Genomic DNA, 27,964 nt, shown 5'->3' with positions numbered 1-27,964 from the left:
AGAGCCATCATGGCTGCTGGTCAGTAAGATTTTAGCTATACAGTAGCTGGTGATTTTATTCTTTTAACTGACAATATCTATAGTGTTTTTAGTTTAGCTCTTTCAATTATTCAATTGTTCAACTTTATTCAACACTCCTAATTAGGGGCAAAAAAAGAAATCACAAGTATAACCACTGAGATTTAAAAAAATTAGTTCATATTTTATTGCAATAGTAACAGTTTAGAGAGATGTAAGGGAACCGGTCTTTTGAGCTTATAAGCATCCATCTGAGCCAATGATCTCTCTATTCAAGGAAGAAACATTTGTAGATTTCCATCCAATGTACAAGTGGTTAACTAAAAAAAATGAAAGTAAAAAAAAAGGCATTAGAATAACTTTAAACATTAGAACTGTATATATTTGGGACAAAATAAATGAAGACAAGTCAGTTTATCAATGTAAATTTTCCTCTATATTTAAACAAAATTCTTCTGGAGAAAACAACGCTATAAAACATGTGTTTAACATATGTGAAACCTATATGATGATACCGCATACAAAACTGCTTACTAAGCATACTGTATGAACTACAAACATCATTTGGATATATAATACCATCATTTTCAGCATCTGCAATCTCATTGTTCAGTGGAATAAAATGTCTACGGCATGTGCACTACTTTGTGCCACCACAAGACTATTATATTTCATCAATGTAAGTCAGTCATCTGCTTTGATATAGGATTAGCACCAGTGAAGATTTCTGTAGTAAGAATGGGGTTTCTGTACTAAGGAGAGTGGAGATTTTTTTAATTTATCTAAATGTTTTCTTATTAAAGGATTACTATTATGTATACTGTAAGTCAGCATTTCAATCGATGTGCAATAGGCACACAGTAAGGGAAATAGCCATTTAAACAACCTTAACTTCCAGTAAAATTAATATTTGCACCCAGCAGCAAGTTTCCATATAGTGATATTTCATCTAGTGAAAACCATATCACAGTTGCATACTTATACAATTAAAATATAATAAGCCTGATTTAGAGCCACACGCAATGTGGATGTTCACGTATTAGAGAAATCATTTGAAACTGCGCATGCGCAAAAAATTCTGAAAACCCCTACGGCGCATGCGTTACACAGAGTATACTCACTAAGACGATGTTGCGATCGATTCAGACGGTATCAGATAGGTGGAGGAAAAGTGATGGGTGTTCCTGGGCGGTAGCTACTAGTGCTCATAAACATGGGTTGTTCAGTGGGCGTATTATGGGAATGTTACAGGCGTGTCAATGCAGGTGGCTGCGTTCACAGACACTCAGCCGCAAGCATAGGAGGCCGTGGTCAGGCGGAGACCACAGCTAAGGACTCACATTCGGCTGCACAGATGTACACAAGGGTAAGAGTTTTTGTGCAATTGCATAAATTAGCAGAAGGGCGACCGCCAATAGACACTGTTGCGGGCGTTTTTGTGTGCGACTCAGAATCAGGCCCAATATGGTGTTTACTTCACTTAGCAAACATCTCCATTTTTGGTGTTTGGAGTTTTCTATGTATTAACAAAGTCATCAGATCAGCGCAATCTGCTTCAGATGATGGAAGCAGCACCCCACAATCCTTAAGCTGGTAACACACTGAAAGATATTGCAACTCGGGAAAGATCTGAGTGACAGGACATAGCCAATTTGGCATCACGAGTAAGCTCAGTCGAACCTCTTCCAGCATCTCTGGAGTCGTTTTAGTGCAGGACGCAAACAACCCCCAAAAGTAGTGCATTTCCATCAACACTTCAAATAAACAGCTATTCCAGTAAGTTCTAGTAGCCAACATATTAAGTTTCATTAGGCAAATCATTTTTTTTTACCCATTAATAACACACCCATCACCAAACAACCAATTTGTCCATTCATATACGCATCTGGCCTTTCATCAGTGTGGCCCAAAAATTAGGCCTTAAGAAGAAACATTCTCCAATTGGTTGTTGACTCCATATTGCCCAACTGTTCGTTTGGATCTTATTGTGGACAGATGTCAATTAGAACTTATTTTATTGATCTAGGGAGCTCATTCAGACCCACTCGCTAGATGCGTTCGCTTGCACCCCTCGTATGCAAATCCAGCGCACGCCCAGCAAGGCAAGCGATCGCACTGCAAGGCATGAGCACGCCCACTCTGTCTTGGCGTGTGATCACTGTGTGTATGCAGATGCCCACCAGCCATTCATAAGACACCCACTTGCGCATGTCATCTCCTGGAAGTGCATGAAACCATTGGTACATCGAGCACCTTTGGATGCGATTGCAGCGCTTGAGGTTGACTATACCCTGCCATAAGCACTGCGATTACTTCAGTGTGAAATACAACCAGGTGACGTGTACCATGACGCTACCTGTTAATTATGCACGCCTCTGAAACGGCGTTGAGACACTCAGGCACGCCTGCATTCGCACCTCCACTCCCCCGTTTCCAGTGGCCTGCCCCTGTCACCACCCACAAACGGCTTCTCCTGTCACTCACTCTGCTGGGCAGTCTATGCGCAGCGAGCAAATGCATCCCGATCTCTGGTTCACGCACGCGCATTGCAATGCATACGCATGCGCAGAAAGCGACTAACGGCCAGCTACTAGCATTCGCATCATAGCGAGCGGGTCTGAATCAGCTCCTAGGTGCATAACCATACAAATTTTTGGACACATAACCATTTTTGGTTAAATATTCCAGGTGGCAAAAAGTAGGTATAGCATTGGCTTGGGAAACACCAGAAGACATGGAAGCTCTATACAGCATTCATAATAGTCTTATGGTGCATACACACGGTCAGATAAAAAGGACGATATAAACGATAACAATATCGTTTATTGTTTGATCGTTTATATCATCCCTTTTTTTAACCCCTCCAACGACCTAATGATGGCTGATGCGCAGGCACGGATGGTCGATATCGATATCGACCATCGCCCGTGCATGCAGGCCAACCTGGTTGATATCGACCAGGTTAGCCTGTTTACTATTGGGACCCGCGGTCGTTACATTGTTTGGGGGTTGGTGCATGTTGCTGGATGTTCGATATCGAACATCCAGCACATGCAGGACGATCAGACAACAACATCTGATCGTTGTATAATGGTCCCTTGTGTACAGGCCATTATACTCTTGAATATGAAAGTACCTGTACTAATGTCATAAACTCACTTGTTGACATTTTTAAATCATATCCCAACAAAAACTGTAAAACTTTGGACACTACAGCTCTGCAATTAATATTGTAACTATACAGTATACTAGACATTATTTAATAAATGTCACATGTGAATTCTATTTGAATATGAATTTGTTTAAATCCAATATAAGTTAATAATATACATACCAGCAATATATGATTGTGGTTCATCTCTGTAGCCCAAACTATACTTCCTGCAGCTCTTTATTTTTGTTTTATCTTTAGTATATTTCAGTACCAGGGGTTATTTTGGTACTTTATTTTAATATATGATCACTATAATAGCATATAATCTTCTAAAATCCACGGAACATGACTGAGAGATTATGTCATCACAAGGAAATATACAAAGTTTTAAATGGAGTTATTGCTTTAGACTACTTAGCTTCTACTATTACAATTCACATAAAGCACAGACAATTCAAAGTCAATTATCTTGATTGAATCAGGACTGCCTTAAAGCTAAACTTAATATTCCTATCCTTTACTGAGAATATGTTGTTTTTATCAAAGGTACATAATAGAGTAAAATTCAATTCTATGAGGATATGGATCTAATATTTTAAAAATAACCAAACTAAATTACTGTATGTCCACTCTTTGAAATCAGAACCTATAGTGGGAGAAAGCATGTAAGCAGATGGTAAGAAAAACAAATATAATGCCACAACAGGTATTAGTTTCAATTTAAAAAGAAAATCTTCATAGTATAGTATATCCAAACTTCTTTCTCAGTGCAATGTATGTTTTTCTAACTCTATGGGCTAAATTTGATAAATATCGGGTTTCATTTCAAAATCAATGGACATTGCCAGCAGATTCAATGCTTCAAAGGGCCTGATTCAGCATAGATCGCAAGTCTGCAATCGCACGCACCCACTCGCTACGACAAAATGCAAATGGATGTGATCGCAGTGCAATCGCAGCACTATACCAAGACGTCCACCACCAGTGGCGGGCTGGGCCGGGGGGCAGGGTGCCATGTGCCCCCTGGGCCGCAGCGTCATGCGGGCCGCGGGCCGCGGGCCGGTGCAGTCTGTGTCACTGTGACACAGACTGCACCGCGTGTGTAGCGCTGACCGGACGGAGTTTGGTCAGCGCTACACTGACAAACACACAGCCGCCAGCTCCGGCAGCTGTGTGTTTGTTGTAAGCAGCAGCCAATGAGAGTCTGTCAGACTCTCATTAGCTGCTGCTGCGCCCACTGCGGGAGCCGCTCCATCTTCCGGCTCCCGCAGTGGGCAATGGGAGAGAAGTCATGATGTCATATGACGTCTCTCCCATAATGCAGAGCGGCCCGGGAGGACAGACGGAGGAGCAGATGGCGGCGGCGGGAGCGGGGATTCAGGTGGTTTTTTTTTATTTTGTTTTTTATATTACGTGTGTCTACTGGGGGGGGGGTGTCTGGCACTACTGGGGGGCACTACAAAGGGGGACTACTACTACTGGGGGCATTACAAGGGGGGTGGGGGACTACAACTACTGGGTGTACTACAAGGGGGGGACTACTACTACTGGGGGCACTACAAGTGGGGACTACTGCTGGGGGCACTACAAGGGGGAGGGGACTACTACTACTGGGGATTACTACTACTGGGGGCACTATAAGGAGACTACTACTACTACTACTGGGTGCACTACAAGGGGGGTGGGGGACTACTACTACTGGGGACTACTACTACTGGGGACACTACAAGGGGTGGGGACTACTACTACTGGGGACACTACAAGGGGGGGGACTACTACTGGGGGCACTACAGGGGGGGACTACTACTACTGGGGGCACTACAAGGGGGGGACTACTACTAATGGGGGCACTACAAAGGGGGGGACTACTACTACTGGGGGCACTGCAAATGGAGGGACTACTACTAATGGGGGCACTGCAAAGGGGGGGACTACTACTACTGGGGGCACTACAAAGGGGGGGACTACTACTACTGGGGGCACTACAAAGGGGGGGACTACTACTACTGGGGGCACTACAAGGGGGGGACTACTACTGGGGGCACTACTGGAGGCCTGCATAAGGGTGTTCTCTCCTGTGGCACACGGGCACTGCATATGGGCACTACGACAGGGGGCTGCCCTAATCTTTATTTTTACCTTACATTAATTCCATATGGACCCGCCTCCTCCCTGGAACACTGGAGGGGGGGGGGGCGCCGTAGCACGCATACTCTTCGGACACACACGCTACTCCTCTGCCAGGGCCGCCTGCATGCATTTGCCCCCCAGGCTAAAAGTTGCCAGCCAGCCCCTGTCCACCACTGTATAAAGCCGCCCACTTCCCATTACATACATCTGCAAGTCAGCAAAAACATTGGTAACATCAAATAACATCTGACCCATACCTATGGTTGTGGTTGAGCTGACCCTGACTCACAAACTGTGAAACTTCGTGTCGCCATCTAGACCTCTGGCTGCGTATGCCATCGCAGGGGCTTAATTATCCACACCCCTGTAACAGCATTAAAACGCACAGGCACGCCTGCGCTCCTTCAACCACCCCCTTTCTCCAGCCCCAAACGGTGCTTCCTATCAATCATTTCTTTGTGCTGCTGCATGCCTGCTGCGGTTGCATACCCGTTCACAGTAGCCGGCTTGCTCGCACGCGCACTGCGATGCATATTCATGCACAGAACGCGAACATCGATCTGTTGCGTGCATCCGCAGCCTTGTAATCCAACCTGAATTAGGCCCAAATATTGTATTTAATAAGCATTGATTTTGACTGTGTTTTGAAAGCTGCCGTCACTGCCCATTGTTATTAGAATCCCTAATTCGCCGCAAACCCATCTTAAACCTGACAGTGGGCCTGATTCAGACCCGGTCGCAAGCGCTGAGTGCTCGCAAACGGGTCAATGGTGGCCCAGAGCGCATGCGCACGACGGAGCCGGCTCCGTCGTGCGCATGCGTGAGACCCGGATAGCGATGGGCAAGCTGTCGCTCCGGGTCTCGTACCAAAGGGGGCGTGCTGTCGATGATGAGTGACAGCACGCCTCCATTGGTGGGCGGGCCGGGGAGTGGCTGCCCAAACGGAGGTGTTCCCATGTGCACGCCTCCATTTGGGGCCGGCCCCACTGACATCACTCGTGATGTCAGTGGGAGAGATTTCGGCTCTGTTTGAGGCGAAATCTCTCTGGGGCTTGTGACAACGAGAGCCCGATGGTCGCAAGCCCGATGGTCGCGATGGTCTTGACCATCGCGACCATCTTCCTGGCTGCTCGCTATAGCTGTGGGTGGTCACGTAAAGCTATGCGAGCGGCCAGGAGGCCGCTCTAAAAAAAAAAAAAATAGCCCGGCCCTGATTCAGAGCGAGCGCTCTGTCAGAGCGTCCGGCTCTGAATCAGGGCCACTGTTTGCAAGCAGGCATGTAAGCAGATGGTAAGAAAAACAAATATAATGCCAAAACAGGTATTAGTTTAAATCTAAAAAGAAAATCTTCATAATATAATATATCCAAACTTCTTTCTCAGTGCATGTTTTTGTAACTCTATGGGCTAAATTTGATATATATTGAGTTTCATTTCAAAATCAATGAACATCGCCAGAAGATGCAAAATACGGTATTTAATAAGCATTGGTTTTGACTGTGTTTTGAAAGCTGCCGTCAATGCCCATTGTTTTAAAACCCCTATTTCGCCGCAAACCCACCTTAAGGGGGAGATTTAATAAAGCTTGGAGAGAGATAAAATTGGAGATAAATAGCACCAACCAATCAACTCCTAACTGTCACTTTACAGGCTGTGTCCCCCAAACTTATAAAAAAAACTACTTCCATATACTTATAATGACTCTTTCTCATGGTTATCTGATGTCAAGACTGTGAGAAAAACAAAACAGTCCAAAAAGTCTTCAAAGTGCTAAGTAGTAATGGATTTACACTATAATACTGAAAAAAACAAGCGGGCTGAAAGCAACCAGACATGTACTGTAGCTTTCTAATTCTGTGCCCTTGTGAGTGCTATGCTGATATTAAATGTGTAACCTTTACAATGCTAAGTAAAATCTCAGAGAGATATTTGGTTGTGTGACAATGGGTTACTGTAAATGTACTATGCACCGCTTTTTAGAGCCACGCCTACTTATGTATTTAATATTATTGCACCTTTATATCCAGCATCTGAAAGTGTCAATGATACGCTGGCCTTCAGAAGTGCTGAATAGTAAATCAAGCCCAATGTGTGCTGCTGTGGTTTGTATGACAGTGTTGTATTTAAGTCTCAGGGCCTGATTCAGCACGGAACGCAGCCGCGAATTCGCACGTACCCGGTCTATTGTTTCGCACTGTGCATGCATATGCATAGCACTGTGCATGTGCGAACTAGCCACTGCGATCGGGTAAGGGATCGCAGTGTGTATGCAAACCCTTCCGGTATTGAGTGACAGGAAGTGTCGTTTGGGGGTGGTCGGGCGAACCATTGGGACACCATTACAGGGGCGTGCATAAATAAGCCTCTGCGGCAGCATACGCAGCCAGAGGTCTAGTTGCACACAGGAAGATAGCCAAAATCTTAGTTAGGTCAGGTCAACCACTATTATGCGTATGGGTCTAATGGTTCTCGATGTTACCGATGTTTGCGCTATCTTGAAAACTTTTCAGGCTGCGAGTAAAGGTAAGGGGGCGGCTGTATGTAGCGCTGGGCGTCTGCATTTTGTGCTGCGGCGGCAGTGCAAATGCATTGATTAGCATATTTTCGCAGTGGCAGGGTGTGTGCGAATTCTCAGCTGTGTTCCTTGCTGAATCAGGCCCTCAGTCTCACCTGACCTTCAATAAGTACATGGAAGTACTGTATATTAGAATACAGGCTATAGTCTTATGCATCACTGGAAGGAGAAGTGGTGGTAGACTTGTTACTCCTCTATGCCTGTCTGAATACCCACTCTCCACTGTGGGGCCAAATCAAATTGCATGCAAGTCATCCGCAATTACACTTGTACTGCATGCACAGAACTAAGGGCCTGATTCAGACCCACTCGCGAGCGGCTGTCCGCTCGCAAGTGGGTCGATGGTCTGCACTGAGCATGCGCACGACGGAGGGAGCTCCGTCGTGCGCATGCGCCAGACACGACGAGCGAAGGACTTTCCTTCGCTCGTTGTGTCCGATCAAAGGGGGCGTGCTGTCAATGTTGATTGACAGCACACCCCCTTTGGTGGGCGTGCCGGGGGCGTGCCTCCCTGACGGGGGCGTTCCCACGAGAACGCCTCCCGTCAGAAGCCGGCCCACTGACATCACTAGTGATGTCAGTGGGAGTGATTTTGGCTCTGATAGAGCCAAAATCACTCCGGAGCTTGCGGTTGAAAACCTCAACCGCAGGCTCCGGCTCGCAATTTCGATGGTCGCGATGGTCACGACCATCGCGGCCATCAAAATGCACGCTCGTATAGCCTGTGGGTGGTGACCCACAGCTATACGAGCGTCCAGGAGGACGCTCCATGAAAATGGAGCCCGGCCCTCATGCAGAGCGTGCGCTCTGCTCAGAGCGTACGGCTCTGAATGAGGGCCTAAATGCCGATATTTACTCGCATACTAAGTTGCATGCATCTATGCGGTTGCACCACCACTATGCATCCATTTGTTCAAATAGCCTCATCATTATCAGTGCGTACTTGCACCAGCCGTATACCTGGTGCAAGAACTCCACCTGAAATTAGACAGATCACTGTGTATGCACTACTCAGCATAGCCGCAATCAGAGTTGGACTTGCCCACAGGTGTACAGGGGAAATCCCCAGTGGGCCCCACTGCCTGAGGGTTCCACCCCCTCCTTTAGGGGTCAGAAACTTGGTGGAGCAGGATTATGGATGAACTTGGGTGCTTGGTTTATTTCTATGGAAAGGACATCAAAATTAGCTCTCCTACCAATGAAAGTGGGGGGTCATGACACACCCCTGTCCTCTTCTTTATAAAGGGGCCCTGTTCTTTGTATGTCCGCTCTAATGGTTAGCCATGTCTCTCTCTGATGGCTACACCCCTTAAGCTTAGGTCCCTACCACTGCATTCCCTTGTGGGCCCTTCATGCCCCAGTCCAACACTGCCCACAATTCCACCTACATGGCCCACTACATACCCTCACTCAACATAGCCTACATGAAAACGCCTCATTACCCCCCAATTGCATCCATTCAGCCACAGGTAGAGATGTGACTGAGATGCATATAACTCTGGGGTATATTTACTAAAGTGCGGGTTTTTAGATGTTGCCCATAACAACCAACCATATTCTACTTAACATTTCTCTAGCACCTTTTAGAAGATAATAGCTAGAAGCTGATTAGTTGCTATGGGAAACATCTCCACTTCTAAAAATCCACTAGTACATATACCCCTCTGACTCACCTGTAAATGTCTGTGCTTGGATAAGGAGAATACACAGTAGTGAAAAATGCTAAATCTGTTTGCAAAAAAGGACTTGTGCGCAACTCTAAAATTACCTCGCTATTATTTCTTAATTTAAATAAGAGATTGTATAAAATATAGGAGTTTAGCAGGTAAGGTTTTAGTGTAGCAAGTTCATCTAAGCCAATAGGCTGACTTGTCTAAAAAGTAATAGTGACCTGATTTCACTGTGTAATCAACCCTATCCCAAATGCATTCTATATATCTGTATATACAGTGCAATTCTATGTGAGCATTTTGGCACATCTCAGGTAAATAATTTGCAAAGTAAAAAAGAACACAAATAGTCACTCAACAAGCTCTTATAATTGCCAAAAAGGTAAATAACTGTAGCTATATATGCCAAGGGGCTAACACCTAACCCGGCCCCACTATACTTACGTTCGGGACGCTGGCTGTTAGGTTTCCGGCGTCGGTATCTAATCTGGCATCGGGATTTATGCGCCTATGTTTAGTCCCGGGTTGGGATTCCGACGCCGGGATTTCAACAGCCGGCATTCCGTCCATCGACATCATAACTACATCCCTTTGATTGACAATAGAAATGGTCTTATTAATATTTCTTCTGATGAAGCTGCAAATAATTATTGGAGAGATGCGCAAGGATTGGTATGGAGCTGGAAGTCACTTTACTCTGGATGACTGCCACTCCTCTCCATACGTTTGAATCTTCAGTTGTGCTGGACATTTTGCCAATAAACTGGAGCCACTGTGAGTCGGATTAAACTTCAGTTAATCATCATATATTTGTGAACTGTTTGTCCTAATAGACTCTGGAATGCTAATTTGCCAGCTGATTATCTTTAAAGGCTCATATAGGGAAATAGCTGTTCCGTAATAACGAACAATCTTAAGGTGGGTACACAATTGGTGATATTTGGCTCGTTCTATGGATAAGCAATATATAGAGAGTGCATTGGCAAGCGTGTACACCTGATATGCCTGAATGGCATAGTTCACAGACATATCAGGTCAGCCCTGCAGCACAGCCGATGTCGGTATATCTGAAAGATATATCGGTGTATGTGGCTGTATGAACGGGTGACCCGATGACTGCTCATACACTTACTACCGATACTGACATCTCAACTGGGCAGGCAAATTTAAAAGCCCGCCTTGTTGTGATGTCAGGCCAGACACATCAAGCGGCTGATTGTAAAGTGTACAGACACATTGTGATGTCTTGTACCTATTTTTGCATGAACAGCCCCTTTTACGTGATTAATGCATTTAGTTTAGCAGGTGAATATGTCATTGTCTGTAGGGGTGCAGAATGTTTTTACATTGCTAATAACATTCTCCAGCTGTTAAGGTGTTTATAGAGGAGTTAACACTATAAAATATTTTTTGTAAATATAATTTTCTTTCAAGGCAAAGCTGACCACCGACCAGCCTATCCTGATGCATCAATCCATTATTGAAGAGTTTGCCCAAATGCTGGGTGACTAAACTGGGTGAGATCCAGCCATTAGTACAGTTGGGAAAACCAACTGGATAACTTCTGGCTCCATTCCAGCCTGTACATGCTGGCCCTTGTACATGCTTATGACAATCATAAATTGTGCCCCTTTAATATATTCATGAAATCATTGTCCCCCAATAAATAATAAAACATTATTTTTTCACAATTACTCAATGATGATTACCCTCAGTAATTAATGTGTATTGGGCCTCCTGTTATGCTCTGCATGCGGTTTGAGCTATCACACACCTCATTTTTTTTTACAATGTTTTTGCCTAAATCGCATGTCGTCTGGGACTATTCAAATCATCATACATCACTGGGATTTCAGTTTAGTAAATCCTGCGGTGTGGAGATGAAAACTGCTGGCAATATGTGGCAGTTTCATATAAGCCAAAAATTTGGGTTGGGTACACGTTGCCGGGGGTCAGAATCACGATGCCTGCATCCAGGCAGGGTAATACAGACACCTGTTGGTCGGTATCCTAACCCTCCCCCTGTCCCTCCCTAGTGCCTAAACCTAACCTCCCCCCCAGTGCCTAAACTTAACCTCCCTGCACACTAAACCTAACCCTCCCCCCTTATTGCCAAACCCTAACCCTCCCCTTAGTGCCTAACCCTAACCCTTCCCCTAACCCTGCTATTTACCTTCAGGATTCCAGCACCAGCATTCTTAACGCCGGAATTACCGCAATCGGTATTATGACAGATCCCAAAAATGGAGTCAGTATGATTGCGGGTGGCGGTTCAAATCCTGTCAGCGGCATCCCGGCAGCAGTGAAAATACCGATCGTCGAGAGGTAAGTAATGACTAACCTATTCTCCCCCTTAACCCTCCTTTAGGGATGCCTAACCCTAACCCCCCCAAGTGCTTAACCCTAATCCCCCCTCTTAAGTGCCTAAACCTAATCCCCCCTTCCCCGCCACCTAAACCGAAGTCCCCGGGGGGATGCCTATCCCTAACCTCCCCCCCAGGGGGGGTGCCTAATCCTAACCCCCCCTTCCCCTAGCCTAACCCTAAACTCCCGGGGGATGCCTAACCCTAAGTCCCCCCCGGGAACCCTAAAGCTAACCCTGCCCCCCCCCCCCGCAGCTGTCCGCGCCCAGCTTACCTTCGATCGGTAAGCCGGGTGTCGGGCTCCAGGTGTAGGTAAAATGACAGGCACCGGGGTTTCGACACCTGTCATTTATCCCTTGCCGGGATTAGACAGCCGGGAAGCCACCGGTCAGGATTCCGTCCATCGGCTTCCCGACTGCTTCCCCCCAGACATATCACTAGTTAGTAAGTTTCCTCCAACATGTATTGATTTAATACAAAGCAAAACATTTAATACAAAGCAAAACAGCCATGTTACATACCAACTGCTAAATTTGACAACTTCTTTAAATGTGAGTCAATTAGTTTTTTTGCTGAGTATAAATAAGGAGTGACAGAATATACCGTGTTTGTACTGCAGTTATTTATCTGGGACAAGGAGCTGTAAGTGGCCCAGGGGAAAGCATCTACATATCGAAAGCTTAAAAGAATAAGCAGCCATGAGAAAGAATACAGAAGTTGCAGCACACAATGAACAATTAGGTGCAGAACAGTGTATCACTGAGCCCCATAGCAAAATGTTGGTATTCTAATCGAGCCTCCAGGGAAACCTTTGAGCAGGGCCGGATTAAGGTCTGTGGGGGCCCCTGGGCAACAGACTTGTGGGGGCCACTATATACCACCATCCCCTGTAGTAATGCCCCTTATGCAGTGCCCCCAGTAGTGGTCCCCATATGCAGTGCCCCCAGACCCAGTAGTGGTCCCCCCCTATGCAGTGCCCCTTATATAATGCCCCAGTAGTGGTCCCCCTATACAGTGCCCCCATTAGTGCACCTTATATAGTGCCCCCAGACCCAGTAGTGTCCCCCACCCTATGCAGTGCCCCTTATATAATGCCCCAGTAGTGGTCCCCCTATACAGTGCCCCCAGACCCAATAGTGGTCCCCCCTATGCAGTGCCCCTTATATAACTCCCCAGTAGTGGTCCCCCTATACAGTGCCCTCAGTAGTGCCCCTTATATAGTGCCCCCAGAGGCAGTAGTGGACCCCCCCATGCAGTGCCCCTTATATAGTGCCCCCAGTAGTCCCCCCTTATGCATTGCCCCAGAAGTAGACCCCCTATACACTGCCCCCAGTGGTAGCCCACCCCTATTCAGTGCCGCCAGTAGTTGTCCTATGCATTGCCCCCAGTGACCCCATGAAGCGGCCCCCCCTATGCAGTGCCCCTTACTCACACACAAACAAACAAAAAAAACACAACTTACCTGAAACCCCGCTCCTGACGCGACCGACGCTGTCCGCTCTGGCTCCTCTTCTCCTGCAGTATGGGAGAGACGTCAGCGTCATGACGTCACTCCCATCATCCCCCGGGGGGGAGCCGGAAGACGGAGCTCATAAGTGAGCTCCAGCCGGCTTCCTCCGTTGAAGCAGCAGCCAATGAGAGTCTGTGTGACTCTCATCGGCTGCTGTAACAAACACACAGCTGCCGTCGGCGGCTGTGTGTTTGTCACTGTGTAGTGTGGCCGCGCTCACTGCACGGTCTACACTACACTAGCGGCGGGTAAAGTCATACCGGCTGCACCGCTGCTAGTGGGGGCCCCTTTGTGTGTGGGGGCCCAGGGACGACCGCCCCTGTCGCCCCCCCCTTAATCCGGCCCTGCCTTTGAGCATGCAGAAGAGGGCTCAGCACCATGGCCATAAGAGTGGGTATGCAAGAGGCAGCCTGGAGAGCCATGCGAAGTGTCAGCTTCTGACCCCTCTTCATGATGTTATGACATCACATATGCATGGGAATCGGGAAAGAAGCAGAGGGTCCAGCCCAAGGAGCATTAGTGCCCAGCTATAGAACTTTTCAACACTGTCATTTGAAGAGCAGAGGCGGCTTTTGGGGAAGTGAGGGCCTAAGAAAGATGGTGATGGTACAGTTCCTTTAACTGGCAGGAACCTCACTACTTCTGCATTTAAAACAAATTGTCCTCCCTGTAAACCTCCATGTATAAAGATTATCCGGCTATTTTACTTTGCAGAAAGGAAGGTAACTTCTTTCTATTTTGAAAACCAGTTAACTATAAAGCTCCATATTCAGTTGAGTGTTATGCAGGGATAACAGGTCCACATTAATGGATTGTATTACTGGCTGAGAACATCTGTAATGTACGCTTGCTAGAATGAAATCACACACATAGGCACACAGAATATATCTGACAGGGAGCCTTTGTTGAGCACTGGAATGTTGCCAATGTATGCAGTAGAAGTGTACAATGCTAACTTTCAATAATGCCAGTGTTATGTCACAGTGTGGAGATTAATTCAACTTTTTCAGCATTCTAGTTCTTTATAGAAAACTAAGAAATGTACTCATCGCTGGCTACAGCAGTCTATTAAAAAAAAGCCAACTATGATGCTAATATTTATAAAAGACCAAATATTTCCATTTCATAAATTAGAAATGAGAGACATTGTTATGGGAAGTAAATGGATTGACATTTATCTTGGACAATCTTTACAGTAAATTACATGGACCATGTTTGGGTCAAATAATCTGGAAGCCTTCCTCTGTAGAATCCCAGCAATGTGGTATCAAAGCCATATGTTTTCCATATTTTCATTTAGCTACTGAAGCAGATATGTACAGATAGGTTCCCTTCCTCAAGAGACGAGACTGAGCTATAAGGTTTCCATTCATGCAACATCTTGTTTAGGTTTCATCTGTACTTATCAAATTACTATGTGTTGAAATAGTTTCTGTTTATACCGGCTGTGGAGAAAAATAAACCTGAGTAAAATTTTTCACCCATACTGAGCCTGTTACTTTCTCAGACTATGAAGCTAGCACACATCAATTAATTAAAGCCCACATTTACATGTATTTAGTGTCATGTGGACAATATCAATTGAGCAATGTGAGATTTAGGTGTACGGTGTACATATGTATATATGGAAAAAGTTAAACAAAATGTATTATTGTCAATAAATTATAACATACGAGTGATACGTTTTTTTTCTTTTATACAATGACTTATGGGATAAATAAGGGTATCTCCTCTACACACAAACCGTCATATACATTAAGAAACTGAAAAAAGATTATGGAGTAAATGTACTAAAGGTCGGATTAGTGTTGGTTTCAAAACAGACTGCTAATGGCGGCGCGTTACTCCCTAACAAAACGCAGATTTATCATCCGGCGGGTTTCGGCTTTAATTGAAACCCGACAATGTCTGTGGGTTTTTTTGCAGCTCTAAATGCCATCAGTTCAAAACACAACAAACCCGCCAAATGGAAGCACTGAACAGATTACTGTGATCTGTGCAGGCTTCTTACTGTCAAAAGCAATTAAAGAATAAAATAAAGGTTAAAACACTGCAAGGGGGCCCTCTGTGCTCCCCCTCCTAAATCCATAACCAGCCCTGGAAAATCAAGGTAAAAACCAGATTGGGTTTCCCCCTATTTTCCATTAACCAGCAATGGGCTGAACCAGCAGGGGTGGTTACACCATAGCAAGGGGACACAAGGCATGGGGTCCCTCTGCCGTCACATAAAACCAGCCCCAAACTGGTCAGGCCAGGACTGAAAATCATCTGAAAAATGGGGATCCCCCCAAAAAATTGGGGTCCCCCTTCCGAAGGATCTACCAGCCCTGGACTGAAAGCTCAGGGCTGTACCCCACACTCCTATAGTTCTAATGTAAAGAAAATATCACAGAAACAACAGGACACACACACTGATTGTTTTAACACTTTATTAAATACACTCACACTTCATATTTACCTACTCATTGGATGTGCTTTGTCCCCTTGCCTATGTAGTAGTCCGGGCTCTTGGAAAAACGAGCCCACGGACATATTGTACAGTGCTAAACGCAAGATGACTGTTCCTACGTGGGACACTGCACTAACCATGGAGAAGCACTGATTAGCCGAACACTCTCAGCCAATCACCTTATAGTTTCTATGGCATCTCCCGCTGATTGGTTGAGAGTGTCAGGTCATACTGACACTTGTGGTTCTCCAAGTGCCTTGTAAAGAACAATATTAAATCTATCATTTACACATTACTCCCGTACTCACCGCCACCAGCGGTGCAAGGAAGAGCCTGAGGGGGACGCCATTTTATTTTTGGGGTCTCCACTTTCTGAGGATTTCCAACCCTGCGCTGATCAGTTTGGATCTTGTTTTACATGATGGCAGGGGGACTCCACACTGTGTCTCCCTCTACTATGGTGTAAGCCCCCTGACTGGTTGACCCAGAATATAGAGGGAACCCCTCGCCGTTTTTTCCCCTGATCTTCCATAACCAGATCAGGCTGAAAGGTCTAGGATTTGGTTATGGATTTCACAGGGGACCTCACGCAGTTTAAAAAAAAACAAAAAGCATTTAAATCTTTAATTGCTTTTAACTCCAAGAAGCATGCATAGATTCTGTGTCAGTATTCTGTGCAGCGCTTCTCCCAAAGTTGCCTGCCGCAGGTATGTCTCTATCATTTGGGCGTGTTTTTCGGTTGGTTTTGGTCGGTTTTCAGGCATTTACAAAACCAACCTTTATGTAAATCTGGGAGCTTCTATACTCTTCTATATAAAAGTATTGATTGTGCGTCCGATGTTGTAAAGTGTTCTAAACCCTTTTGGGATTTTAGAATCCAGTTGGGTTTGGCTTTACTAAATGTACGGTTTGGTTGGTTTGAAACTTTTTCAAAAACCAATGGTTAGTAAATAATATGCCAATATGTGCCTTTATTAGTCATTGTGTCTGTATGGATGTTTGTTTTTGCATGGCTAAGGGGTCTATTTATGAATAATGTTTTGTTTCCACAAACGTTAGCATTCAATATCACCGTGTATCGTTCCAATTTAGAATGTTTTTCTCTGTCATTTATCAATCCTGCCTCATCTTTGAAGTGAAAACTCCCCTCCTACAGTATGCTGCAGTTTCTCACTCTCACCTAACACTACCGTGGTTAAGTTTCGGCAACATGCATATTCATGTCCAGCGGCCACAATGAGACATGACCCAGAGTATATAGATAGATATAGGGTAACATCATTTCAAGATGATGTTTCCTAGGATCTTTCCGCTGCAGGATAAATAAAATAGACACCACAGCCCCCAAAGCAGGCTATCGAGATGTGATAAGTACCAAACAGAAAGGGTAGACTTTCTGCAATATCCTTCTTCATGGCCATACAGAGCAGCCATGAGCCGTCGTATTTAGGGGGCAGCATCATAGGGGGACAAACAGCAGCTGCTGCATCCACAGAATGACTTTACTATCTGTCTCCTGCTGATTACATAGCCCCGCCCACAGCAGCCATCACCTATGAAGAGAGACTTCCTCCTAAGTTCACACGCCCCCACCCTCACATCCTTTCCTCCTTGCCGCTGTAGAGGGGGTGCTGGCGGCCACACAGGAGGACAATGTCACCATTAGCAACTGACCCGGGCCCCTCTAACAATAAGTACCCGCTCCCCTCCCCCCCTCTAGACACCCCTGTCCCTCTTCTTAAATAGGAGATAGCAGAGAAATCAACTTTCTCCAGCATATCACTGCTTCTTAAATAGACCCCTTTAGTGTGACAAGTTGGAAGTAATTGGGGTGCAAACATTTGCTGGTGCTGATTAGATGAACTGGGCAGATCAGGGTACTTTTGCCAAACCCTGGCTATCCACAGGAACTCCTCATTCTGCATTCAAATGCAAAAGAAGGAAGTGATGCTGTGAGATGAGATAATTAAAGTAACCTTTTGCAGGAGGAGATTGTGCACTTAGATGGACATTCCTGCTTTTAAAAATGGTTGCAGAGCTTCTTTCCCCCTGCAAAATGATTTTGTATTTACATGTGCTCAGGGCCGGATTAAGGGGGGGGGGGGCAACAGGGGCCCCACATAAGGTCGATGTGACCCTGCCGAGAACAGGTACCCTGTGGTGCCTGTTCCCGGATGGGGGCTCAGCTGCTGCGGCTGATTTCTACAGTGCATGCAGCAGCACACTTATTGCCAGTGTCGCACTGGAGCATGAAGGTCCCACCAGGGTAATGCAGTGATAGGGGCCCATATTTAGGGGTGTGGCCAGCATCCAGAAGGGGTGTGGCCAGCTTCCACAGAGGCTTAGCTAACCATTACAGAGTGTATGATCTGGGCCCCTTAAAAAATATATTTAGTAAATACTGCTAGTGCATACAATACATAATAGATTAATAACAACAATGCATTGATTGTTGAATATACACCATAGTACTGTGCTGTATAATGTAACATACTGCATGTATAATGTATAATTCAAGTGCACAGTCTGGAACCTGATCCCTAGAGGAGGGGGTGGGCCCTTGGGCAGTGGGGCCCACCAGGGATTTCCCCTGTGGGCCAGTCCGACCCTGCTTATTGCTGCTGCATACAGCGCAGAGTGGCTCCTGACTGACTCTGGGCCTGATTCAGAGCCGGACGCTATTTGCGCTCGCTCGTTCAGAAAAAAGGGGTGGCTATTCAAATGAACCGTTCGATCTTTGCGGTCTGTTCACGCCTCTAGGTCTGAACGAGCGAACAAAACATGCGGTCGTTTTTTGGAAAAATACGCCCCCTGGCCGCTTGCATCCTACGTCATGTCCGCTATTTATTAGATTAATCGAGTACATCGACCAGCGTATGAACTTGCTCGCTATTCTTGTGGTTGGTTTTTCCTACCGCAATCTTGCGAGCAGTTCTGACTATAAAATAACCAAGTGACGTGGTCAATGACGCTGCTGTATTAATTATGCCCGTTTTGACCTTTAAGCACGCCTGCGTTCTGAATTCCACTACCCGTTTTCAAGCACCTTCCCCTGTTACCACCCACATACGCCTCCTCCTGTCACTCAAAATAGCAGGCATTCGCTATTTAGCGAACAAACGATTTTCGGCCGCACTGACTGGTTCGCGCATGTGTATTACGATCTGTACACATGCGCAGTTGTGCAAACATCGCTCGGAACGAACGAGCGGCCGCTTATGAGCGGCTCTGAATGAGACCCAGAGTCCCCTCATTGGTGTCACGTGACACATCATGGCAGGGACGCTGATGAGGAGACTAGAGAGCAGCTTTGCTGGAATCGTAAGGACGACAGGTAAGTAATCCAGGGCAGGGATGGAGGTACTGTAGTAGGGCCTAATTACATGGTGCTCGGTTCCATCCCTATCTGCTACCCAGGGCCAGATTAAGGGGGGGTGACAGAGGCAGCAGATTCAGGGCCCCCACACACAGAGGGACCCCCACAAAGGGTCAGTATGACCCTGTCGAGAACAGGTATGCAGTAGCACCTGTTCCGGGATGGGGGCTAAGCTGTACTACAGTGCATGCAGCAGCACACTCAGAGCGCAGAGCAGCTCCCAACTGACTGAGTCTCCTCATTGGTGTCATGTCAGTGATGCTGATTGGGGACTAGGGAGCAGCTCTGCTGGAATCAGGGGGATGGTGGGTAAGTAATCAGGTGCGGGGATGGCGGCAGTAGGGCTCTGTGTGGCTTGGGGGTGGTTTGGGGGGGGCATTGGTGGGTTCCATTTGGCTTGAAGGGGCCGCCCACAATTTAGTTGCTCTGGGGCCCCCACAAGCTTTAATCCGACCCTGCATGTGCTCAGAAGTGATGGTAATCAGCCATTGATAGACTGTATAATAGGATACTTTTTGCAACAATCAGTTGCATGCTATGGATATAGCAATGTAATACAACCATTAACAAGTTCAAATGTGACACATGAAATAAAGACAGATGTTAAAGTTGTAACTGATTAAGGATAGTGGTCCAAACGTGAGAGTAGTGTAGGTCTGATTTTAAAGTGAAGGGCTCTTGAACAGGGGCACTCCCCAAAGCAGAAGTGAGTTTGATTTTTATGTGCATAATAATCAAATGAGGATATTTGCACAAAATTAAATATGCCACAAAACTGCATAATTTGCCGTTTCCAAATTACCCTTATTGTTATTCCTATCATTGGAGATGAGCTGGCTGCAATTGTGCCCCAAATCACAGGCATTCTGTATTCAAAGTTGAAACTATCACAATATACAAGTCTACACCAATATCATATGTGATCAGTGTCAGAATGGGGCATGAAGGACCCACCAGGCAAAGCAATGGTAGGGGCCCAAGCTTAAAGGGTTTTATTAGTCATCAGAGGGGGTGTGGCCAGCCATCACAGATGAACTTGGCCAACCATTAGAGAGCAAGTCTGCAAAGAACAGGGGCTCTTTATAAAGGAGGGGACAGGGGTGTGTCAGAACCACCCACTTTGATTAGCAGGAGAGCTAATCTTAGTGTAGTTTCCAAAGTTCATCCATGGTCCTGCTCCACCAAGTTTCTGACCCTCTAGTAGAGTAACAATGTATAAATTAACTGGATGCTCTACAAGCTAACCCCTAGAGCAGGGGGTTGGCCCTCAGTCGGTGTGGCTCACCGTGGATTTCCCCTATACACCTGTGGAAAGTACTATCCTATATATGATAGACTTAAGTGGGCTACACAATGTGCAATAATTAGGTCACTCAGCTGATTTTCGACTGGTGGGTCAGATTATCTCACAGTGTGTATGCAGCAGCCAGGGCTGATTATCGTGTGCAAAGCAGTTGGATGCAATGATTGGATCAGACCTGCTGCACAACATTTTGAGCCGATTTCGATAACAGAATCCTGTAATCAATTCGATTTTAATGATAAAGAGAAGTGTGTACACTGTAACGATGTAAGCAATGATCTGACAGATAATTGTGCTGTCAGTTAGATTGCTGAAATGTGTACCTAGCATTACATTAGGCATAGTTAACATACACTTACTTACTTAACATTCACCACTTTAACAATACACTGGGGCTTGTGCTGATAAATAAAGGATTATGGTTAGGGGCAGGCTGACAGGGACATTGCCTGGAGCGCTTGAGCCTGGGAGGGCACAGTTGCAGTCACAGTGGTTGATACATGGCACCGCTGAGTCTACCTAACGAAAAAAATCAGGAATAAGGTAGAAAGCGAATCAGCGCTCTCGTCACCTAATCAGGACAGACCACATCCCGATGAAGAAGAGCAAGTCACGGACCCACCAATGTCTCTTCATCGGCTGTCTGTCTCCTAGGGATGGCCATTGACCATTAATGATTAACAAACATTGGCCCTCATTCAGAGCCGCTCGTTAGCGGCAGTACGCTCGTTCCGAGCGATGTTTGCACATCTGCGCATGCGCACGCTTTTTAGTACGCATGCGCGAACCAGTCAGTGCGGCCGAAAATCGTTTGTACGCTATATAGCGAGTGCCTGCTATTTTGAGTGACAGAATGAGGCGTATGTGGGTGGTAACAGGGGAAGGTGCTTGAAAATGGGGAGTGGAGATCCGAACGCAGGCGTGCTTAAAGGTCAAAACGGGCGTTTTATGGGTGTGTATATTTAAAACAGCAGCGTCAATGACCACGTCACTGGGTTATTTTAGAGCCAGAACTGCTCGCAAATTTGTGGTAGCAAACACCAACCACAAGAATAGCGAGCAGTTCATACGCTGGTCGATGTACTCGATTAATCTAATAAATAGCGGACATGACGTATGGTGCGAGCGGCCAGGGGGCGTTTTTAACAAATAAACGAGCGTATGTTTTGCTCGTTCGTTCAGACTTAGAGGTGTGAACAGACTGCAATGTGCGTACGGATCATTTGAATAGCCACCGCTTGTTTTTAAACGAACGACCGCAAATAGCGAACGGCTCTGAATGAGGGCCATTGATGGTTAACCATGGTCGATGGTTTTGCCATCGATGGTGGTAATCCAATGGTTCACCGCCATCCATGGCACAGAGCCAAACAATGTTTTTTTTCTCCCTCAATGTGCCGGGTCACGGAGCTTAGCTCTGCCCCCCGACACAACCCAAGAAGCCTTTCCCCCACTCTCAGACTGAGGACCTCATTCAGAGGCGCTCGCAAAATGCGAGCGCTCGCTCTGAATGAGGGTGGTCGCATCTTAAAAATGATACGGCCTCCTGGCCGCTCGCTAGGCTGTGGGTTACCACCCACAGCTTTAACGAGCAGCCAGAATGATGGTCGCAATGGTCATGACCATCGCGACCATTGGGGATTGCGATGAGACCCTTGTGGTAGGGTCTCGTCTGCCACAAGCCCCTAATAGAGCCGGAAGCTCTCCCACTGACATCACTGGTGATGTCAGTGGGGTCGCCCACAAACGGCAGGCGTTCGCTTGGGAATACCTCCGTTTGTGAAACCACTCCCCCGCCACTCCTACAACATGGGGTGAGCTGTCGATCAACATCGACAGCTGCCCCTTTTCTAGTGAGCCCCGGAGCGAGAGAATTTGTCTCTCGCTCCGAGACTTGCGCATGCGCAGTGCAGCCGATGCGCGTGCGCAGAGCCAAACATCGACCCGCTTGCAAGTGCTCAAGCGCTTGTGAGCGGGTCTGAATGAGACCCTGAGCCCACTGTCCAGCCAGTAGTAAAACAGGGATGACCATGGGTGTATGAAACCATCAATGGTTAACAGCCGATGGTTTCATACCATTGATGTCATCCACCAATGGTACTATCGATGGCGACCATCGATGGGCAACCTACCGATGGCCACCCTACTCTCTCCCTCCCCACTAGAGATGACACTGGCAGATACTGCAGCATTGATGGGTAGTGTATAGAGAGCATACCAGCACTCTCCACGCAAAACTGACTGCTCATTCACCCTACATAACTAGACATTCATTGAACTCCCACAATCATTCTAATTGACCCTCACATATGAGATCACAGCACTATTTGTTAGGAATTGACACAGACCACCAGCTCACCAGCTATATCCTCCCACGCCAGAAACACCAGCTAATAGGGCAATGCTGGATACATAGAACACATCAGCTCCAGTGCCATGCATCTGTCAATAAGTACTTATCAACTGCGAAAGGCCACAATATCCCTCCTATAGCAGGCACCCTGAAGTAGGGAACCCTCACCTAAGCTACATAGTTGCAATTAAAGAGGGACGTATGGCAGACTTTGTCCAAGTCTGTACAGAAAGGGCAGTGGGCAGCCTCAAGCCCCCTGAATTAGCCACCATACCTACCCACTCTAGACAGCATCACTGATACTCAGTGACCACCACACATCACCACCACCACTCAGTGACAACATTGTAATTTCTTTTGTGTGACTCTGACATTTACAAATTTAATTTAAGAAACCTTAGGGCACTGTGACCCAATAAAACTGCTTCAATTCACTATATACATCATCAGCAGTATCATTTGCGACACACACTACACACATAGGTGTAGCACTGAAGCACATCACCACTGTTCTAGCACTAAAGTATACCTTCAAATTATATTAGAATGTGGAGAATAAGTTTACAATATGTACCCACAATTCCTGACAAAAATACTAATCCCAAGTACTTAGGGCCTGATTCTGACCCGGTTGCAAGGGCTGTGCGCTCGCAACTGGGTGGTGGGCCAGTGCGCATGCGATCGACGGAGCCGGCTCTGTCGTGTGCATGCGCGAGACCCGGATAGCGACGGGCACTCCTTCGCCCGTCTCGTACCAAAGGGGGCGTGCTGTCGATGTTAAGTGACAGCACGCCCCCTTTGGTGGGCGGGCCGGGGGGGTGGCTGCCCAAACGGAGGCGTTCCCATGTCAGTGGGAGAGATTTCGGCTCTGTTAGAGCCAAAATCTCTCTGGGGCTTGCGGCAACGAGACCCTACCACAAGGGTCTCGACGCAAGCCTAATGGTCGTGATGGTCTTGACCATCGCGACCATCTTCCTGGCCACTCGCTATAGCTGTGGGTGGTCACCCACAGCTATGTGAGCGGCCAGGAGGCTCTTCTAAAAAAAAAATAGCCCGGCCCTGATTCAGAGCGAGCGCTCTGTCAGAGCGACCGGCTCTGAATCAGGGCCCTAGTACACTATTATTGAGATAACAGGAAAACTGCAGGAAAATGTACGCAATCTGGGTAAAGAAAACATAAAGGGCAATGATCAGACGTCCAATACGAGTGACTTGTGCCATGCCTAGAGCCACGTATGTTATGCTTAGATTGAGAGATATTAATTTTTAGATGGGCACCAAAGTAAATTTTCGCCCTGGGCTCCGCTTGGTCTAGAACCGGCCCTAATTATGGTATTAGTTCTGTGCAAAACTGGCTGCGTGCTGGAGTGAAAAGCTGCTGTACATCAAGATTCTGTTGAGAACCTGTTTCTTTTTAGTCTCTTTGTTATTGACTTAGTAACAGGCACCAAAAGCAGTGTCTCAATGTTTCCATATCAGAACAAAAAGTGTTTCACAAAAGCAGCGCCTCTGTGAAGGCATAACATAAAAACAAAATAACAAAAGCAGTATAGCACTGGGAATTCAGAAACAGAGACTGAATATAATAAAAATAGATCTAACACTATAATAAACAAATAAATATTTCCCGCGAATGGAGCTGAACACATACTGTATTAAGATAACATTGAAGTGAATCTAAAGTCTAAATATAGATTAAATAAATTGCACATGCACAAGTAAAATAAGCTTCTGTACATATGCCAACAGTGAATTAATAACAGTTAATCTCGCCAAGTCTCTGATGTAATGAATGCAGATAGAAACAGTGGCCCTGATTCAGAGCCGGTCGCTCTGACAGAGCGCTCGCTCTGCATCAGGGTCGGTCTTTTTTTTTAGAACGGCCTCCTGGCCGCTCGCATAGCCGTGGATGACCACCCACAGCTATAGCGAGCGGCCAGGAAGATGGTCGCGATGGCCAAGACCATCGCGACCATCGGGCTTGCGACGAGACCCTTGTGGTAGGGTCTCGTTGCCGCAAGCCCCAGAGAGCTTTCGGCTCAAACAGAGCCGAAATCTCTCCCACCGACATCACTTGTGATGTCAGTGGGGCCGCCCCAAGACGGTAGGCGTTCTCATGGGAACGCCTCCGTCTGGGCAGCCACCCCCCTGGCCCGCCCTCCAAAGGGGGCGTGCTGTCACTCAACATCGACAGCACGGCCCCTTTGGTGCGAGACCCGGAGCGACGGCTTGCCCGTCGCTATCCGAGTCTCGCGCATGAGCACGACGGAGCCAGCTCCATCGTGCGCATGCGCTCTGGGCCACCATCGACCCGGTTGCGAGCGGTCAGCGCTTGCGACCGGGTCTGAATCAAGCCCAGTATCCAATATATCTAGATGTGATACAAAGTTCCTCAATTAGGGAAGTGTATGATACAATGTTGTTGTACCAGTGGTAATAACTGAGGGCCTGATTCAGCAGCGTACACAATTGCAATTACATACACAGATTGATCAATTGTTAAACACTGCACATGCGTACGCACCACACTGCGCGTGCGCTGTGATTTACGGGCGCGCGTTTGGGGGTGGTGACGGGGGAGTGGCTGGAAAAACACAGGCGTGTCTGTCCGTTTGAATGCCGTTTCATAGGTGTGCATAAATTAGCCACTGCGATTGCATACGCCCCTTGAGTACTCACTCGGTGTGACGAGACTTGTATTTTCTGCATCTGGTCAGGCCTGCTGTAATTGTACATGATGGCCTGATGTCGATGGTACCAATGTACACGCCGGAGTGCGACATAGTGAGGATGTGAGAAAGCAGCAGTGGGCGTCTGTATACCCGCTGCGATGTGGCAGGCATTAGCATAGTTTCGCAGCTGCGTTCAATAAGGATTTGCAGCTGTATAAGCAATAGTGATCATTGCTGAATCAGGCCCTGAATCCACAGGTGAGTAATGGCAGCTGTTCCTGGTGTAGTATATAGTAGTAAGGCTGGATAGTGTGAGCTCACCGCTGCAAAACTGTGGATCTGGTGGGCTAAGGCCATAGCTCCTGCACAGCAGCATGCTCTCAAACAGTGGGTCTTGCACACTGACATCAAGAGCAGAGATGTGACATGAACCACAATGTGGTGAATTGATTGTTGACGTGTTGCAGTAGCTGTATAGAGAACTGCGGTTGCCTGTGTCCTCAACGCAGTTCCCTGTCACATGGCACGGCTTATTCAGGACCCAGGTGTAGTGTGCAGTCACATTGTCTGATCTCTCAAGAAATACGCTCACTGCCATACTGTTAAAGGTGTCTTGGATAGTTACACCCGATTGTAAACTCACTTAAAGCCTGGGTACACACTAGATGATGTCTACCCAGCCCGACCTCGGCAGCGACGAGACCCAGCGGGGGAGCCTACATCGGCAAGTGCATCGGCAGCATTGCCTTTGCTAACCACATCCTCCGTCGGCCCTGCATGTACGGCCAACGGAGGATGCCGCTGGCAGCCGCGGGAGTGCATATCATCAGTGACATAGCGAGTACACACTAGACGATGTGCCCGATATGTTACTCCGATCCACCGGATCAGATAACATATTGTCTAGTGCAGGCATGTCAAACATGCGGCCCAAATAAAGACTTTGGGCCTCATTCAGACCCGCTCGCACGCGGGTCGATGGTGAGGGCCTGCGCACACGCAGCACTCGCACTGTACGTGCGCAAGCCACGGGGCTTGCTACAATAGGGGCGGCTGTCGATGTTGATCGATAGCTCGCCCCGTTTTGTAGGCGGGGTGGGGGGGTGGCCAGACAAACGGAGGGGTTCCTGAAGGAACGCCTGCCATTTTTAGGCGGCCCTACTGACATCACCAGTGATGTCAGTATGGAGCTTCCTGCTCCTGTTAGAGCAGGAAGCTACCTGGTGCTTGCGGTAGACGAGACCCTACTGCCTCATGCGTGCACTGCTGAATCAGGCCCAGAGTTCACATAGCATAAAAGAGTATTGATTTTGATAAACTACAAATTAAAGTATTTTGATGTTTCCACGTGACAAAAAACAATGACACTTTTTCTAAGTGCTGTGTCACATATCTGTGATCCAAATGTCAGAAACCAATGCCTCAGCATTCCCACATGAAATAAAAGTTAAAAGAGGAAATAATTAGCTTAATGAATCAACATGAGAGCAAAAAAGAGTAGAGGGCTTGCTATGAGCAGGTTTTAATACTCATTAAGAATAGTTAAAGAGACTGAATTGATAAATGGCAGTTGAGTGCAGGCTGGTATTAACAGAGGAGGGGAGTTCCCATCCGGCCCTCTCCTCTGTAGCCCACAGTGCAAAGGAGTAGACTCTGGCGCTTAAACCCATACAGGTTGCACGATAGCAAGTGCACATAAATCTGTCACGGTGGGTCATCCTGCCTGGGGGCATGTGAGTTGACCCATGATAAGGTCCTCTGGGCATCTGCAGAGAAATTCAGGTAGACCGCTACCTCCTGACCTCCAAACTCCAACTAGCTGCTAATTCTGTTAAGACGAAGAGCAGCATTAGGGACCGCATAATGAATTTTTGCAGTAAATGTTCTCAAAGGGCCGTCTGACAAATGACGCTAATGAGATATACAGTTCAACATCAAACTGAGGACAAAATAACCTTGTAACACAATGGCTTTCAATGACTACAAGTTCTTCCAGGCACCTCACTCTATGAGATTCCAAGGGAATCAGCCAGTCAATAACAGGAGCCTCAGCAATCCCAACCCTCTTTAGAATAGGAGACTAGGCCACAAGGGAGCTGAGGCAACAGCTGAAACAGGATCAAGTCAGCAGAGCATCAGTGGGTGAGAGATAACAATACAATTCCACAGGGTAGCACTGAACAGGAAATAGATACTGAAGCAGCAAACAAGGAAAAAGGTACCTTAATCACAGTGAACCCAGGATATAGCAGTAAAGCCAGCAGCAGGAGAAGGAGCAGTCTCAGCTGCAGCCACAGGAGGCAGACTGGTCGGACACAAGTTATCAAAATGGTGGAGGCAGGAGGCCGCAGTGTGAGACCAGCAGCACAGAACTCAGGGCCAGTTAGTGACC

At 46.9% G+C, this 27,964-nt stretch overlaps 1 protein-coding gene across 1 annotated transcript in view; it reads right to left on the bottom strand.

Moving 5' to 3' along the window:
* Positions 1 to 224: 224 nt before the first annotated feature.
* WDR27 (WD repeat domain 27) overlaps positions 225 to 27,964 on the bottom strand; it is a 525,006-nt gene continuing 497,266 nt past the window's right edge. The window contains exon 25 of the mRNA XM_088448950.1: positions 225 to 338. Within this exon, the coding sequence (XP_088305076.1) occupies positions 291 to 338 (48 nt within the window). The 3' untranslated portion in view covers positions 225 to 290. The remainder of the gene's footprint in view (positions 339 to 27,964) is intronic.

The sequence above is a fragment of the Taudactylus pleione genome, unplaced genomic scaffold, assembly GCF_031769625.1.
Source record: "Taudactylus pleione unplaced genomic scaffold, aTauple2 ptg000473l, whole genome shotgun sequence".
Taxonomy (NCBI): domain Eukaryota; kingdom Metazoa; phylum Chordata; class Amphibia; order Anura; family Myobatrachidae; genus Taudactylus; species Taudactylus pleione.
The sequence above is the reverse complement of the archived record's forward strand: the minus strand, read 5'-3'. Positions and strand labels throughout refer to the sequence as shown.